Genomic DNA, 19,222 nt, shown 5'->3' with positions numbered 1-19,222 from the left:
CTTAACTGCTTCTTGTGAATTGCCCTGCCAAAAACTTTTCAAAAGTCAACATAAATTATATCACCCAGCTTTCCATTTTCCACTGTGCAGGAAACTTAAAAAATCCTACTTGATGTGGGAAGCAAAACTGTCCTTGCCTAGTCTTACCAGTTACGTCCTATAAACTGCTATGATAAAACGATCTTTCAATTCAGGCATCAGATACATGATAAAGACTCCAAATTCAGCAAAATATATGGTCAGCTTTGAATGCATAAGTAGCCCAGATGACATCAATGATGCTGTATGATGTATATGATGCTATACACTTCAAATTGGGATTGCATACTTCTGCATTTTGGTGACTTTGAGACCACATAAAAAGTTAGTAGCTTCTTTAAAAAGACTTGCATATCTAATTACAGATGTGTATAAAGTTATTTTTGTTAGCTTTCTTATTCTAATGAAGATTTTTTTTTAATCTTTTGTTTGATGTTATTCTTCAGGGAGTTTCCAAAACAAAATGCATCCTTTTAAACGCATTTATTCCCATATTTTAAAGTCTTCTTTTAATGAAAATCAAAGTGGCTACAAAGAACTGTACAGACAAATGAGCCTTTCATTTGTCCCCACAGGAACTAATGAATGGTATCTACCAGGCCTTGTTTGGATAATCCCTGTGAGAGAGCTCTATTGCAGGAGAAGGCTGCTTTGCCTAAGCAGCCAGGTGTTCTGCCACGGATAGAAGGCTTCTGGCCTAACAGTCGATGTATTCAACTCCTTTGAAACATTTATTTATGATGGTTTTCCATTCTTCAAATCCCTCACTACTGCTCTGTATTTTGCACTCCTTTCGCCCTTGCACTGTGGCCTCCCTGTAGGCAAAAGCAAGGGATCTTTGAATTGCTACATGGTTCTTCCCTGCAAAATCCATACTCAGCAGCATTTCCAAGGTCAGAAGTCCCTTCAGTCTTGCTTTGTGACACCCAACACATCCATAGCAGAGAAAACTATAAAGAGGACAGATGAAGCTTCCAAAATAAGAAGAAACAGAAACTAGTGAGGAAAGGGCAAAATAAGAACACTAGCTTTTTTCTAAATATCACCTTATAGGCTTGAGAGAAGTCAAATTTCCTGATAAAGGATTTTGCAGTGTTTGAAGAAACTACTGTCAAATCAAAGAAACTTGCATTACTCTTCATCAGCTCCAACAGACAATTTACTGAACTCCCTCAGTATTCACTCTCACAGGGAAGTAACACAGTAGATACCAGTGTGATTCTACCATATGTCCACTTAGTATCACAGACTCCTTTGAAACAGGATAGATGTCATGCTAAAACTGGTCTAGAATTTTACAAATTACAAATGAAGAAAGTTTCAGAGAAAAATGCCAATTTGTTGAATAACATAAGTTTTGTTCCAAACATCTTGCATTTCAAAACTTTCTCCAAATCTTGAGCCAAGGTCCCAAGGCTCTGTCCCCTGAGACAAGGAGCTCTGGAGCTCTGTGGCAGCCTGCTTGGCAGGACTCCCATGTTCAGCTTTGAGGCAGCCAGCTATGCCAGAGGTTTCAGGCTGTCTGCCACAGAGTCTGGAATCCAAAAGCCCGGCATGCCCCATCAGCGGTCACACGGCTTCCCAGCGCTATATGGAGAACAAAGACAGTGCCTAGAGGACCTGGGTTTAGATTCCAGAATCTATGTCTCTGGGGCAGCCCCACGCAGAATCCTCTGAAGTAGACATCTGTGTCAGTTTTGCGCTTGCTATGTGAAGCCCAAATGAATGTCAACTTCATTTCACAGCTAGGTGTAGGGGTGCACAGAGAATGTATATATAAATTTTAAGTTAAGTTGGTCTTGCAGAGGCGAGGCCTAGATTTTGAAAATATTGCAAAAGCCTAGCGTACACCTGCAGATGTATATACAAAATTATAAATGCAGCCTGGTGGAGGCCTGGAGCTTTGACTTGGTAAAGTTGGGACAGACCTTTCTTAGCAAGACCTCTTCTCTACCATCTAAACTTCCCTTCCCAAGGAGAGCAGTGTCATCTTTACTGACAATTATTTAAGGGTCTGCAAAACGGAAAACGTGGAAAACCTCCGCCTTGAACATCCACCGAGGCTCCCAGGAGCTAACAATAGCACTCCTTCTGATGACATTTGTTGTCTTCTGTTATCACATTGCTACTTCTCTCATGATACTGTAATTGAGAGTGATTGTTTTGTCAAGTTTCTTGACGGCATCAAAAACATCCTCTTTTAATTTTCTCTCTTCCTTTTCTGCATTGCTCTATTTCTGTACCATCTGCTGAAGAATTTCTGCTTGTCATGTATCACTAACCACTGTCTTTCTCCATTACAAGAGCCTTTGTAGTCTCATGGTGCCCTTAATTTAAATATTCTCTATGAACTTAGTCACTGCTTCCTCTTGTTTTTTTAGCTTGTTCTGTTCTATTTATTCTGGAGCAATACTGGCAGTAAAATACAACCAAAAATGCTTGCTTTCTCAGTTTGGATAGAAACTCATTGCTCTGAGATCTCTTACAGATGCTCCCTTAGCTGGAGAAGTCAAAAATTATTAGTAAATTATCAACAGCACACTGCTTTTAAATATGTACAGTATTAACCATTACCCACAAGAAAGAAAGAAGGGAGACAGAGAAGGGCTGTTGGGAGGACTGGGGAATGCCAAGCTGTTTTATCAGGGAGAACAAAGGATCGTGGTTTGTTTCACCTAGAAAAATTAAAGTCATAGCTCCATGATCCTCTTCATTCAGCATAAAAGCATGCTGCTAACAAAAGGAATGGTCTAGCCCTCCTTCCCACAACGTCCTCATCATTATTCCCATCCCTTCTCTGCACTGGTTTTAGTACTGTTGAAGCTACAAGGTGAACTGGAGCAGGGGCCTTATCTGTTTGAAAATTAACAAGGGCTTTGCAAGGTGAGCCTGCAGCCAGCATAGTTCATCCAGTCAGTTCACGGTGTGGCTACTTGAGCACTAGTGCCAGCACAAAGATCACTAAGTAGGGTAGCAGCACGGAGACTGCGCCATTAAACTGACTGTGGAACTGTAGCGAAACTCAGAAAAGATACGTCTGAAAATAACAGTGGCTTGAGGTGTCGTCTCTTCTAGGGGACAGGAAAACTGGAAGGAGATGAGATCTGAGCCCTCTAAGATGTTGAGTGATCTGAGGCTCATTGTGTTATTTTCTCTCCTACTCTTTACTTGTCTCGTATTTTTAGACTTTAAATTGCGCGTGTGTTTTCTACAATGCCTACCATAATGGAGCCCCAGGCTCAATCTGGAATCTCTAGGCACTTTATAGTATCAACAGCAGCAACATTAACATCATTACATTTTGTCCCATTTGAAGGAAATAGTGGAGTACTAGAGAAGGTACAGGGACAGGTAACTGCAGTGATGAAGGGGATTACAAGACAAGAAGGACTAAAAGACTCGTCAGTTTGGAGAACAGGAGACAGAGGGAGGATGTGATCAAAGTTTACAAAATCATCAGGGCATCAGATAAAGTAAATGCAGAACTGTTGTTCACTAAATCCCTCAATAGCAAAACTAGGGGCCACTCACTGAAACAAGTACAACATCAGATAAAAGCACAGATGAAAGAAAATTCTTCTCTGTGTAGTGGCTACAAACTTCTCAAACTCATACCACAGGAGGCTATGGAGACAAGACAGTATCAATAGGCTCAAAAAGGGATTAGAGAAATCCATGAAAAGGTCCATGAGGAAATACTAAAGGAAATAAGGAGGATAAATCTTCCCATATCCTTGTACAAGACTTATGGATGATACTACGGGAAAGGACTGCAGAAAGTGGCCAAGCTTGGGTTTTCTTCTTAAATAACATCCCTTATCACCACTCTTGGAGGAGTACTAGATGGACTACTGGTCTTGGAATATCTTAAGTTCCCTTAAAAAATACTAAAACTTCCATTAAATATCAGTGTGTTTTTAGATTCCTTCACAAGTTCTACTGCAGAGTAAATACCAGGTGATAATTAAATTAAACTCCCACTACAGGAAGGAGTATTTTCTCATTGGTGACATCCTTAATCTACTTCACATGCGTTGTAGATTGTTTTGTGGATGCCTCTTTTTTCCTATGTCATAGTCATTCATCTGGTATTGTTCCCCTTGTGTGCATTAAGCAAATGCTAACTATGAACCCTCGTGCAAAGACAATCTGGATGCTTCAGTGGCTCCAGAGCAAACCGTCAGTAGCTCCATCGCATCCACGCAACAGATATGCTAAATTGGCCTGGCTTCACTTGAGTGTTACCTTTGGATTTTGACAATCATTTTCTCCAATCTATCGGATTATACAAGATTACAGGGACCCACTGAGTACACAAAACAATTTACTCACTAGATACTGTTCTGTTAATCACTCATTCTTGGAAATTACATTTTTCCATTTATGTTTCTCTCAAATTTAATATACACCTTTCCCCTGGTTACATTTCTGTCAGCTGGTGGGCAGGTAGTTAAAATGCTATGATAAGATCTGCCGTTTCTTTTGTCAAATATTTAACAAACTAATATTTACAAACTAATATCTACAAACTAATACATTACTTGAACAAAGAAGAATGCAACAAATAATTAAAATAAAATTATGAATATGAGGCTTTTAGTTGAGCTGGATTATCTGTGAGAATTAATCTTCTACCATTCTCTTACCATCTGTATTTAAAATGGATGTAGCTTAATCTTCAACACTAGGTAGATTACCAATACGGTTAGTCTGACACATCTTCCATTTAATATTCATTTGTGCATCTACTTTTATAAGTTCTTTAGGCTTTTTGAGGGGACACACAGAACACAGAAAGGACTGAGCAATATTTCAATGTTTGCTTCAATCTAATAATGCATTTGCTTTAGTATATTATTCCCACTCCTATTAATTTTGCATTAGTAATTTCACAAGTTGGTTTTTGTTTATAAGAATACATGCAGAAAATACATGCAGTAACAAAGAAGTATAAAAAAGAATAAATTTACCATAAGAAAATAATTTGTAACTTGTAAACTTCAAGTATGTGGTGATTTCTACACTTGTAGATAATTGCTGTCAGGAAAACAAACTTCAAATTCTGTTGGCTTCAAATACTTTTTTTTTGAAATTGATGAACTAACACAATTTGTCAGTGTTTTCATTCTTTGGCACCAGTTAAATGTTGATTTTAATATGAGAGAGGTAATATTCTAGATTGAATCTTTTAATTTAACTGTGAAGAGTTTTATCAAGTGACTGCAATAGCAGACTTTTTAACAGATGTGTTTCTATCTGCAGATATAGGTGTACACACATGCGCACACATTACATGATGAGGCCAAATGATATTTCAGTTAAATACTGTTAAGCACTCAGTATGTATTTTTAACATCACATATGATAAATGCAGCATATACGCAGGCATTTCGCTTACTGTGAACAATTCCACCAGCCAGTCAGTTGAGAACTAACCAGACAGTTCAGTTACCTACACAAATACCAAGTAAATTTAAATATACATCCTATGAAATGAAGGTAACTGGTTTTGGTTTAGAGAATAATCTGTTATGAGTTCACCATTGAAATCTACTCCATTTTCAATTGGATGGTGGTCAGTTAAGCTATAAAATTTATATCTCTGTTCTATATATCTATTCATGTCATCTCTCCTGTAAAATTTCTCAGCTATTTCATCCTAGTCAGCAACTACTGCTATTGTAAAATGTAACGAGCAGAAGTTTAGAATCAGAGCAACTACTACTTTTAAGGGTAACCAGATGAGATAAAAGGAAGAGAATGCTGGTAAGAACTTAGTAAGAGCTTAGCAAGGACTCCCCTAACTTACCGTCACATAGAGATGTGCAACAGGAAACAACTTGTATTAAAATTTGAAACTGATAATGGCTTTTGGCCGTCATAAAAGGAAGAAAATGTAACTTTGAAAGACGGATTTGGACTATACTTTTTTTGAAGGTTTTCCAAAGCTAATTTAGAATTTTCCTGTGAATTCCAGGATCACCCTAAATTCCTATGAAAGACCATGATATAATTGCTCTCATCTTCAAAGCAGAACTGTGTCACATTAAGAGTACGTGCTCTTAACGCTCTTAATGCAGTCCTACTTGCTACAGTTCACTTGATCTCGTGGTTGTCTGATCAGAGAACAAAAAAGTACTGCATGTTGGAATATAAAGGCTCTACAGAATAACGAGACTGGCTTGAGACCATATGTGACTAGCCAGGCATATTTTTGATAATTTATCAAGCAGATGCTATAGTCAATATTGAGGTACGTTTAAGCTAATAATATGACTCCATTTCTTTGAAGGTATATACATAATTATTCTTTGATTATTTCCATCTGACAGGTTCTTCTCTGGCCAATGGAAGCTTGAATCTGCACAGCACTGTGAAAAGGAAACTAGATGGGGAGAAAGATTATGTCTTCGATAAGAGACTAAGATACAGCGTTCGTCAAAATGAAAGCAACTGCCGGTTCAGAGACATTGTAGTCCGGAAAGAAGATGGTTTCACACATATTTTGCTGTCCAGCCAGACTTCAGATAACAATGCACTGACCCCAGAGGTAAGCGTGTAGCCGTAAAAGCCAAGGAAAGCCATCCTAACGTGTGGGGATGTTGTAAACACTGCGCTTAAACAGTATTTTGTGTACTTTTATCCTAAACAATTATCTTAAAAAAGAAAGAATGGAGTTCAGATATATCTGACTTTTCCACACTTGGAGTCTTATCAAAAAGAACGCAACGGGATTAATTGTTCATACACATCTCTGAAACGGAAAATTAAACATAAAGAAAGGAACGACACAGCTTGTATTTCCAGCATGGAGCTGTAAGAAGTAATTGTTCACGTGTTGAAGTTACTGCTAGTTACCATCCTTAGGAGAAATCTAGTCTTTTTCATGATATTAGTTTAATGGTGCTCCAGTTGTTGCATATAGATATATTTCAGGCTACGTCCCGAGATAAACATTCTAAAAGTATATCTCGATACCCAGTTGCTTATTTTTTAAATCACTTTATGACTCTTATTTATGCAATCTTTACAAATTAAGGGCTCTAGTCTCAGCTGAATTGCTTAAGAATGTACAACATATAAATGATATTAATGAATTCCCTTGTTCCAGCCATTATACACTTAGGGTCAGATGTGCGCTTGTAGCTTGTACTACTCAAGTACACATCAGTCACAGCAAGGGCTCAGAAGCCCTTCCTTCCATTGCCTGTGATCCCTGCTTAGTGGTTAGCGATGTCTTGGTATACCTCTCTCAGGTCACAACAGGAGGGATGTAAATGCCTGCATCAGGATACGGACAATACGCTTGAGCCCTGTTCCACACCAGCAGTAACGCACTGACGGAAAGGGGTCACTGTATATGGGAGAGGAAACGAAGGGGCTGCCTCCCATTATCAATTTTGCCTGCCTGAGTGCTGTGCAGATAGAGATCCTCCAAGAGCTGCTGACAGCGTCACAGACCTCTGACCTTTTCTACCCTCCAGGCACTCCAGCGCAGCTCTGGCTTACACAGTCACTACAGAACCTTCAAGATTAGAGGATATGAAATACCAATGTAGACTGTGGCTTTTAGGAGTTCTTTTATTCAATAGGAAATTGAGTAATTTTGAAATTCTTTTCCTATAATTAGCTTCAGGTAAAACCATTGTCAGGTATGAGGGGCCCTGAATTTGACTCCCCCTCCCAAATGCACATGTGCCCATGGACATTAATACACAGAATGACACCAAACAGTTAAAACTGGTGGTACAAACACTTATCGCTCCTAGGCTTTAAACTATTTAATATTTTAAAACAACATCTTAGTATTTAACATTGAACACCAAACACCTGTTTTTAATACTAAATCCTTAATATGGATTAGGTTGCCTCAAATACATAATATCATCCCTGTATTACTAGAGAGATTACTTATATATTAAAGAAACTACCACTAACTGATGCCACGGGTAATTTAAATGAAGAGCTCAAGCCTGAAAACTATGCAATCAAGGACTTAACCATGTTCAGGCTGAACAGGCATATCATAAAGTTCCTGTCTCTGCTACTCCACATCAGCAGCGTTCAAATGCACTAACAGTGAATTAATTCAAGCTCTTCAGGTTTGCCAAACCAATTTATTCCATTTTTTGAAAATTCTCAATATGCCAGGAACCCACCACTATGTACGAATAAATCATAAACATGTAACATTCCTCTTCTTGCATCGCCAGCACTGACTGTTTCTAGATCTTTACTGAAGTTCATGTAAAAACTATGGCGCGTATTTTAGAAAGATACATTACTAAGTAAGATCTGGATGGTCGGGAATTAATCAAGGTAATGAGTTCTCCACTTTTAGATTGTCTGTTTAAAATTCATCCAGACTGAGAGCAATTGAAAGCTGTTACCTTCTGAAGGCTGCTTACTGGCAAATGTGAAACTAATTCTTTGGCCTCAGTCCAGCTTGCAGCCTATGAGTGTTTGCACCACAAAATCTAGCACCTCCAATATCGACATCCTTGATGGCAATTTCAGGAAAAACTCAAGGGATTGAAAGGAGGAATATGTTGAACGCATCCTTCCTACAGGTTGTCACCCATAATCATAGTTGAGACAAACTAACAGAATAGTTCAGGGAAGTCTACCGTATTTTCAGGTTTGGTACCTTTTACCACCACTGAATACACAACCATAAAACTCCTACAAGGTTTAAGAAAATGTGTTTCATTTTGTCCAAAGAAACGCTAATTTCAAGCTTTATTAGAAATTCAGTAAATTATATTTGCCAAAGAGAAAATGATGAATTTACTCACAGCAGATCTACTTGGTATGGTTAATACGTTAATGGTCTAGTTATTCTAGGCTATCTATGCTAGGAAGGAAAAAAAGGTGTGTGCTGCCCACAATCATTATAAAATTGATCTTATACCAAATTACTCTCACCATAAAACACCTCTGCTTCTCTTTGTGTTTTACCCTAATCCTCAGATGAAATTTAGCAGTTTTGTTCAACTAGTGCCGTCTGCTATTTATGCCCATTTACTTAAAATAACTAAGAACTTAAGAATTATGGCACAGTGTTCTGTGTCTATGTCTAAGCTGGGTCAAGCAAGCTTTTGCCTGCATGAGATAAATTTATCATTTACATGATACTCAACTTATTTTCATGAGGTTTACTGATACAAAAAAAAGAAAGAAGCTTGGAAAAGTCTACCTGTACCTTCATCCTATGTTGTTGGCAACTGCACCATAACTGTGGGTTGGTGCAGGTGATTCTAGCATAAAATGTGCCTATGCTCCTTCCAGCAGCATTTGCACTGATTGAAGTTGGCTTAGTGCCACCATAGCAATTGAGTTTTTTCAACAAAAAGTTCAGGTCACTATAGAAATTCCTTTTTATCTCTTACAAGACCTTATAAAATTTTCAAGCAAGTGTCATGAAACAGCATAGGCTTGCGTTTATTTCAGTGACTTAGGCTTGCTACCTTTTAAATTCATTTTTTTTAAACAGATATGTAAAATATTTCATCATTATAAATTCCACTAGAGCATTTTCTCTCACTGGTCTTCTGCTGCTTCTGAAGTTCTTTCTCCAATGATGATGCTGCTGCTGTAATTCAGCACATTTCAAGGATCCAAGTTCTGTTTCAAACTTGAGATTAAATGGATTCATCCACTGTTTTTACTTTATACAGTTAATATAGCTAGGAATTAATATTCCACTGAATTAAAAGCAAAACATATCCTAAACAGCTAATGTTTTCAATGAGGATTGACATACTACTTCAAGTACACTTCACATGCAGAAGAGTTAGGCTTCAAATTTCTAGCTATGAGAACTACAGGTTCTACAAGAGGTATTTTGAAGCACTGGTTTGCCTTCGCTCTTCCTTACTTTAAACTTTTCCTGACTTAAAAGAAAATATGGCAGGTATAAGTTTACTGCTATGTGTATTTTTGCTGTCAGACAAAGACAGATTGTTTCTTTGGCCAACACCTACGCCTGAAGACAGCCATAGAGGTTCTTAAGTCTTTTATTTGTCAAATAGCTTTCTATAGAAAAGGACTGAGAATCTGTTTTCATGAAGATTCAATAAGTAACAAAAAGTATTTTTATGTAAAAAGGTAAGACTTGAGGAAGAGGTTCTAAGAACAACTGAATGGTTCTACATTTTTCTTTTACTGTAATATTTACAGAATATTTACCTTTTAAGAATATCAACAGTCAATCTTTAGAGGTTCAGGGAAGCTAATCTGTTAAACTACTATTTATATGAACAAGAGACTACTGTGCAAGATACTTTGTATAATTAAGGTGATAAATTCCCAAATTCCTGATTTCCCCAGAATGTAAGCAATATCTAAACCAAAAGGGACCAAAAGCCTTTTAAAATTTCCTACCTCTCATTAAAGGCATTAAACTAAGCTCTCAGAAGTTTAATGAAGTTTTTAAACATTCATGTTTATTTTTCAATATAAGGTGTCCTATTAAGAAACTAACCACCTTCTTATCTTGACAGGATTGTAAAATAAGCAACTTTTTAAAGAGTAATAATTTTATTATATATTGGGGTTTCAGTAAAACAGTAAGTGAAGCACTAGAGCTGGCCTAAATTTAGAATTTGATAGATTTTCATAAGCTGAAAATTTTCTCAGAAACTTTAGCCAAATACAACTAAAAATACCTCCCTCACAACTGAAAATTGACTGAAAGACCATAAAAAAGCTTATAGAAAAAGACATGGAACTGGAGAACACAGCTATGGAGCCTTGCAAATACTAATATTAGATCTTTCTCACTAGAGAAAGTAAAATTTAATTTATCAAATGCCATAATTATACCAAAATGAGGGAAGGTTCAAGTACCATGGAGGAGAGAAAAAGAATATCAAATTTGGCAAAGGAACATAACTAAAAATACACAGTATATTTTGTAAAATGAACTCGCTACTACATTAAATGGAAATTTGTACTTGAAAACAGATAGCCAGTTCTGAACCAAAATTACATTTAGAGTACTTCAGTTTAATACACAGTTCTGGAGCTAAACAGGCAAATCATCTTTTTGTCTTATTTTACTGTCAGTAGCTTTCCTATAATTATATAAACATCAGGAGGAAAACATCCGTACACTACACACATGATCAGTGAAGAAGGCCATAATGCTAAGTGAGCAGTGGATAGCAGGTTAGATATAAATAGGCGGAGGGCCATGGTGGCCATGTGAATTTTGAGCTGTACAGGCAAAGAAATCATATCATAAAATAAGGGAATGCAAATGGACTTTGCTGGCATTGATACATTCCAGTGAGCTTCTTTTAATGAAGCTCCACCTTTTGATGAAAAGGATAATGACAAATTTACAGCTATTTGCCAAAAAAGATATTTTCAAGAGATTGATAAGACTGATTTATGATTTTTTTCTGGTTTCTGACACTGTTTTCTTTCACTGGAAACCAGTGGAACATAAATTTCCATTCTTGCTTTAAAATGCTATCCAGAATACTGCCAAAGCCTTCCCTATTTCAACTAGATCTGAGAAATCAATTTCTAATAATTGACCTTCATTACCACCCTCTCCAAAACCTGAAAAAACAATGATGGCCGAATACTGTTTTTTCCATGTAGTATAACCTCTGCTCAAAAGTCATATAGCTAACATATATGTAGTTTTAGATGACTTTAGACACCCAAATTAATAAGGGGGGAGATGAAAACATGCCAAGTTTGCAATGGATTATGTATGTGAAGGACAGCAGCGGTAACATCAAAGAGGTGGTACGTGCGCAAATATCCCTGAAGGAAGGGAAACAGAAGCGTAATGTACTGGATGGAATATCATATCATGGCATCATATATAAATCAAAACTGCTCATTGTACATAAAAAGGAACGACTATTCTCTAATGTCATTTATACACCTTCCCTAAGAAAGAGCAGATTTTGAGGACACTTAAAACGTTTAAAGTAAACTAAGAGGACAACGTTGTACTCACATGGAACTAAATCAAAATTTATATTTTGTAGTTCTAACATTTACTGACTTCTGCAGTTTCTTTTTTTAACTTTGAACAGAGGTTTGATTTGTTTTCCTCTTTGTTCTCTCTACAAAATATGCAGTTTTGCCTATGTTTTTACCCCATGAGGGCTGAAAGCCTCTGAGATTCTGAGAATAAACAGTACTTGCAATACTGCTGATGACATTTTTGTACCTGCACAAGAAGTTCAAACACTGTTCCAAATTCCGCTGCTTTTAATTACTTCACTTCCACCCACTGTTACATACCCGGTATTACAGGCGTTCTGAAGCGCACATGTAAAAGTTCACCAGCCGATTTCTCGTGTCCCACTCTCAGCAGCCAATAGAAGGCAGGTATTCCTGTGCAAACATACATGGATAGCAGGCGGTTAGCATTGCGCTGCATGGTTTGAACACACAAGTTCAAGCTTGTTCTCATAAGCCACAGAATTTATAATAAAAGCCTACCTATTTAAAATTGTATAAACAAAACTACTGTTCTCTGTTTAGGGAGATTTCTTATGTCAAACGTTTCAGAGATGGAAAGGATTTCTGGAAACAGAAAGTAGTGAACAGAAATAGTTGCAAGCTAAAAATCCTGTTTCTCTTCATGTAGAAACCGTATGTGATTCACTTTTGACATTTTGATATCTATCTTTGAAAATTTACCCTAACAGCAAACCTTTCAACGCAAAAGAGAAAAAGCTGACTCAACAGGCCCCTGTGTATAAAAACTACCTGGGCACATGAGTATGTTTAAGCCTAGGAAGTGTCACACTAAATGAAATCATGGCTCTACTGAAGTGAAAAGCAAACCACTGAAGATAACAGGAGAAGCACAAACTCCTGAAATCAATTAGTCAGCAGGGCTACTTAGACACCTCAGGTTAAGCCCAGGCTTACATACTGTGCTCACTTGTGACCAAATAAGAAATTACCTTTCAGAAGTTTAGGAAATAATATTTCCTTTCAAAAATCATTAAGAAAACAGTTCCACTCAAATGATAAGCTATTTTCTTACAATACCAGCAGCTCAATTCTCTATGGATTTTGATTAGTTCTGATTTATGGTGCAATTAACAGTTTGATTCGGTTGTAAATCACAGAGTAAAAATGTCTTTCTAGTGGCTTTTTGGACTAACTTTTGTAGACTTCAACCATATCACTGACCTCAGAAATATGAATAATACATTTGTCATACTGGTGCATATGAAGTCCTCCTGTCCTACGTTGCTCTAGTTCATGCCATAAACCAAAGTAGCTGAAGAACTGAGAACTGGTTTTATAGATTTTGCTTACAACATATTGAGGTTAATAGGCTATTGTTGTGATAACCATGTTACTAAGCATACAGTGATGTACACTGAATATTTTTTAAACTATGAAAACAAAAAGTGATATTTGAAACTATTAATTTGCAATCAAATAGTATAAGTCAGGTAGCCAGAATTTCCCATAGAATAAGCAAAGAACAGCCAAGTTATAAAAACTTTTTGAATTAGTAAACATCTATAAAGCACTTCCAAATATAAAACATTTTGTAAACTCTCAGTGTTATCATTCTAAGTCTATTAAAATTATATAAATATATATAATTTATGTAAGTATTAATTAATAGTGCCCAAAATTTAAGTCTCTCAAAATCAATAAGGTTTGTAAAATTAGGGAAATGATATTGCAACGGCATGCATGTCGAATTGTTTACTTTTCTTTATCCACAGATCATGAAGGAAGTTCGGAGAGCATTGTGCAATGCATCAGCTGATGACAGTAAACTCTTACTTCTCAGCGCAGTGGGAAGTGTATTCTGTAGTGGCCTAGATTACTCATATTTAATTGGCAGGTTATCCAATGACAGAAGAAAGGAAAGCACTAGGATTGCAGAAGCTATAAGGTGACCCAAGCTTACCTATGATCTCTAAATTATGAAATGCAGTGTGTGATTATAAAGATATTTATCAGGTCCAAAAATGTTGTATATTTAACTGTTGATTGCATTCTAATTATAATCCTACAAATTTATGTAGTAGAAGAACCTTGGACCTTTCCTTAGTAGAAAAGAAAGCACATTTATTCCAGTGCTAACTACTCACAGCAATTTATTTTATTTCACTTCTCTGTATTTAATATTTCAAATTATTCCTCCAAATTCTAATATAACTTTGTTGGTTTTTTTTTTTTTCAAATTAGCTATGGCTTCATGTTCTAAAGTGGTTCCTGAAAGGCAGATATTTTATTTGTTTTAATGTTCATCATTTTAATGAATTTCAGTACAAATGGGAATCCATGGCTTAGTCATATTCTGTTGAAATAGGAGTCTTCCTCTGTATTTCAGAACCTTTTTAGAAGGGTCTCCACTCTTTTCATTAAATTTAAATTACTTTCTATGTAAATGTAGTTTTGTTTTCATAACTAAAATGTGACTTTCCCTACATATATCAGGTTATCTTAATAGAAAGCCAGAGTTTATGACATGTAGACATTAGCATGTCTACCAGTCAACCTGCACAATACATCACCAAGTATTTCCATTATCCATACAGTATACATATTGGGCAGGTCTTACAAAATAAATCAGCATTACTCCACTAAAGTCAGTGGAATTTCACCAGTCTGTACCAGCTGAGGGTTTGGTCCACGTTTTTCACTTCCTACCAATAAATCTGCTGCTTCTGAGAGCTTTCAAATCCTATGCAGCACATGCCAATAATTCTGTGAAGGAATACTAAATAATTTGTTTTACAATGGATCTACATTTTGGACACATTAGTATAACACAAGATTAGGTTTAGTTGTTCCATGATATGTTATTTCACTTCCCTAACATAAGCCAAGGCATTCTGAATAGTGACCGCCGTCTGTTAACCACCAGTTGTCTTGGTTACAACTACTGCAGATCAGTTTGGATTCTCAGTTCAAAACTTCTGAAATTCTCAGAGAAGTGAAAATTATTTTTTAAAGAATGAAAATACACTACCTAAATATAAAAAGGTTACCTGTTTTTTAAAAGTCTAGCTATGCTTGCATATCATTTAGTGATATTAAGAAAGAGGAAAAAGGAAAAACCCTTTGAAGGACAGACCCTAGATTACTTTTCTTTATGTGAGGGATTTTTAAAAACGTGGAACTAAAAAGAAGGGGAGGGAAGAAAAGCACTGCTCTTGTCTGAGAGCACACTCACACTCCATTAAAACACACAAATTCAGCATTACTCATTTAAATATTGCATAGATAGATATTGCTATATATGTATATATTTATATACACACATTTATATACAGGTACACTCTTCAATTCAACATTTAAATGAGTATAAGGCAGACTGTCATATTTTTACTCAGTTTTTCCATCCCTGGACTCATGGAGCACTCTTGAAGTACGCATACAATGTATTTCTACTTGTCAAGAATGTCGGATTCGGGCCCACTGGAAATAGATTGTTATTGTACTTCTGGAAACAATACACTACTTTTTCCATTTAACTCTCTCAGTGCTTTCTGTGATCAAAGGATTCAACCCATGGAAAATATACTATAAGAAGCATAGGAAAAAAACGTACTTTTCACTTTTTCAGTGGTTAGGATGTCCTAATACACAGGAACCCATCTCTGCCTTCTCTGCTCTACATCAAGTTAGACTGATGCGCTTGTATCAAAATGAAATAAGAATCTTCATTACAATGTGTTTTCACTTTCTAAACTACGGATCTCATACACTGATCACAAGACAAAACTGAAGTTTAAACACCTGTCAAATCTCATATCATGTCAATGGTTTATTCATTTGGCCCCTGACCTCATCCACCACCTTTGGGACTTGCAACTCACAGAGTGTGTGGCATTGTAGCTTCTCTCCAGGCATGGATCACAGCTCATCAGCCTGAGCTGCCATCATCTAGAAGCATGTCTGGCATTGCATTCCTGGAGCAGGAAATAGGCAGAGACTGCAGTGCAACCATGCATATGTGGCCTACAGAGTCCTGCACTCAAAGCAACTCATCGGAAGGCATCCCCAGCATCAAGGTCTTCCCTGTCATATCATCAGTGAGGCATCGTTACATCCCCCGATACATGGACCTCTGGATGTGGTCAGAAGAAAAATGAGGAGTATACTTGTTTAATTTGCTTACAGTCGTTGATGTGTTTATGGACCCTGACCTGCAGCAAGACCGCTGCGACCAGGCAGAGGCTTCTGAGCATCCCAAAGTGCATTCAGTGGTCAACTTTCCAGATCTCCTCCAGTGAAAACAAAAAGCCTTCTGCACATAGCACTTTCTCTGATCTTTGAGCTTCAGATTCTCCTGTGCAGCAATTAGAATTTTCAGTCTTTTTTTCAAAGACTGTCTCGAATTGAAACAAGGATCTTCTAGACCAGGAACTACACACACAAACTTATAGTTCAGAGACTTGGAAACACATCATGTTCTTGGGACAAAGAGAACTAATTGAAACAATGTACCAAGCAGGGAACTGCGATAAGTAGAGTGCTGAACAGTGCAGCTTCTGTAGACCAAATGCAGGTGTTTGTTCCCCCCATAAGCTCCCTATGTGCTACCCTTCCAGTCCATTCTTTAGGTGGCAGGTTCCATACGCATCCATCGTGCCATGTGCTTTGTGTTCCCCATCCTTCCGACACGATCGAGGCTCTATGTCTGCTCAACGTTCTGCTCCACTCTCTTCCCAACCTCCCCAGCTCCAGGTCCTTCCTTCCTTGCTCACTCATATGAAGATTTCACGTTTCCTTCATCCCTTCCCCTTCATTAATTCATTCTTCCTCCCCATCATGTAGCAATTCCCTCTCTATGCCCCTAATTGCTCTTCCATATTCACCTCCAGGTCCCATTTGTCACTACATGCTTCCTGTTCTTCCCTACAACTCTGCCTACCTCTGCCTCCATATGGTCCCTAGGTCTGCTGCCACTACTTGTCCATATTGTTTGTCCTTTTCGCCTTTCATTCTTCACGTCCCTCTTTCCCACTCTTAGCCTTACTTGCAAAGCTTTCTTGCTTATCTGCTACAGTTCTCAAAACTCTGGAATTAATCAGGTGCAGTGATCCACAGTCATTACATACCCATAAACAACCAGAGAAATGATGAGACAAGGGAACAACATTGCTTCTGCAACCAGAAAAAATGAACAACTCTCCTTAATCCTCTTCCATCCTCTAGGAAGAAACTATGTCTTGAACACAGAAATATGACGCTCCTTATTTCACTCTCTTTGTCATGCCTTGGATCTTGTTTTAATACTCATTGTGTAAACAGAGCTGCCTGAATTCCCACATGACTCCTTATTTTCTCATAGTCAAAAATCAACTCTTTACTGGATAGCCAGAAAAACAGAACTCATACATTTAGCATTTAATGCTGGGTCACCTCAGACTCTTCTTTTTCATTTAAAATATAGCCAATTTCCTTGCACTTCACTCCAATAAAATACTTATCTTCAGTCTGTTTTCCATTTTTTTTGCCAGATCAGGACTCTAACCTGCAAGGCTCGCATCCTGTTCTCAGATATATAAGTCAAGGTCTTTTTGACCTCAGTGGGAGATCCGCAACTCATCCGAGGGCACATTTGACAAAATGCAGTCATGTTCTTTCCTGTAGTCTGTCAGCAATGATGCACACTGGATCTGAAATACCCAAGGCAGCCACAGAATCACCTGTTTCGTATTGAATTTGATTAATATATGTCTCTTTATCTAAAGTAATTGAGCATCTTGTTTGCCTTCATATACCTGCTGTGCACTGAGCTGCTGGAGCCCATAATTTGCCCACAATTACACTCATGCTTTTTCCTAATTGGTGCATAGACTTTTCCATTCAACAGATGTCTTTCCACAGTTCTTAAGTGGTAGGTGAATAGTAATATCTCTTAGTAGCACAGAATTTAACATGTTCCCATTTACTCATCCAGATGAATCCAGTTATATTATCTCCCCGTTATTTCGCACTGCTTCACATTTACTGTTGTAGGCAGGCAAGGACATCTGCTTTGTTATGCCTTAGATCTAAGTTATTTGCCACAAAGACCAAACAGATCACTCATAATTCTCTCGTTGTGCAAACTTTTTTCTCTCTCTTTGACTCTGCTTTGCAGGTCTTGTTCTTTCAGCTGGTGTGCCATACAGAACATTCACTGTCTCCCAATCCATTGATGGGACTTGCAGTAACCTTTGACATAGGATTTTAAGAAAGAGAGCTATTTGAAAATGTAAATACACAAAAAAAAAAAAAAACACCTATGAGTTTCCTCTATCTTTCATGCTATAAACATGTTCACCAAGCTAGCCAAACCAGATTGTCAGACCCACACTAGCCATTCTGGAACAAACTGAGAAACATATGTATACAAACTCATGAGTTACCCTAACCAAGCCATTCTGCAAACACTAAAATAGTCAGTGCACTTTGATTAATCTATTAATATACAGAATATAGAAACTATTTATATCCCAGGTACTCTGACAGATTAAATAACTAAACACGAGAGAAATTATCTATGTGTGAAGTAGAATTCTGACAATTCTGACCTCATAAAACTGGGCCATGGCATTTATTGCATTCATCCGAGGTTCAATTTTGTTTTCACATTAGGTACTTTAGGCTTGGGAATTTATCTGAGTGTTATTTCTGTATTCAAGATTTTCCTTTTATTTTTTATTTTAGGGATTTTGTAAAAGCTTTTATTCAGTTTAAGAAGCCAATTGTGGTTGCTATCAACGGCCCTGCTCTCGGGTTAGGAGCTTCTATTTTACCACTATGTGATATCGTTTGGGCAAGTGAGAAGGCATGGTTTCAGACACCATATGCAACAATCCGACTCACTCCAGCTGGCTGCTCATCATACACATTCCCACAAATACTGGGTGTTGCACTGGTAAGGTTTTCCATATAAAATTCCTGAAGAATCTGTATTAATTCACACTCTTGTTTTCTCTAAGAAGCAAAACAGAAAACATAAGGGTTTCTCTGAATTATCAGGAGTGGAAATAAAATCCATGGGACGTTCATCTAATCCCTATTTATTTCTTATCTCAAAATGGCCTCAGAATTCAATATATTCCACATGCAGGATACAAGAAAGATTTAACACAGGCTCAAAGAGTGCATATTGTCAAGGGCAAGATAGAAAAGGGAAGAAATTGATTGGCAGAATAATGTTACAAAGTACTCACCTGTA

The 19,222-nt window shown here is 37.3% G+C and overlaps 1 protein-coding gene across 1 annotated transcript in view; it reads left to right on the top strand.

The window, feature by feature from the left end:
• CDYL2 (chromodomain Y like 2) overlaps positions 1-19,222 on the top strand; it is a 63,659-nt gene that overhangs the window by 37,064 nt on the left and 7,373 nt on the right. The window contains exons 3-5 of the mRNA XM_068955801.1: positions 6,372-6,589; positions 13,761-13,933; positions 18,709-18,919. Coding sequence (XP_068811902.1) covers positions 6,372-6,589; positions 13,761-13,933; positions 18,709-18,919 — 602 coding nt within the window. The remainder of the gene's footprint in view (positions 1-6,371; positions 6,590-13,760; positions 13,934-18,708; positions 18,920-19,222) is intronic.

This window comes from Struthio camelus, chromosome 10 (genome assembly GCF_040807025.1).
Source record: "Struthio camelus isolate bStrCam1 chromosome 10, bStrCam1.hap1, whole genome shotgun sequence".
In the NCBI taxonomy this organism is placed as follows: Eukaryota; Metazoa; Chordata; class Aves; order Struthioniformes; family Struthionidae; genus Struthio; species Struthio camelus.
The sequence above is the reverse complement of the archived record's forward strand: the minus strand, read 5'-3'. Positions and strand labels throughout refer to the sequence as shown.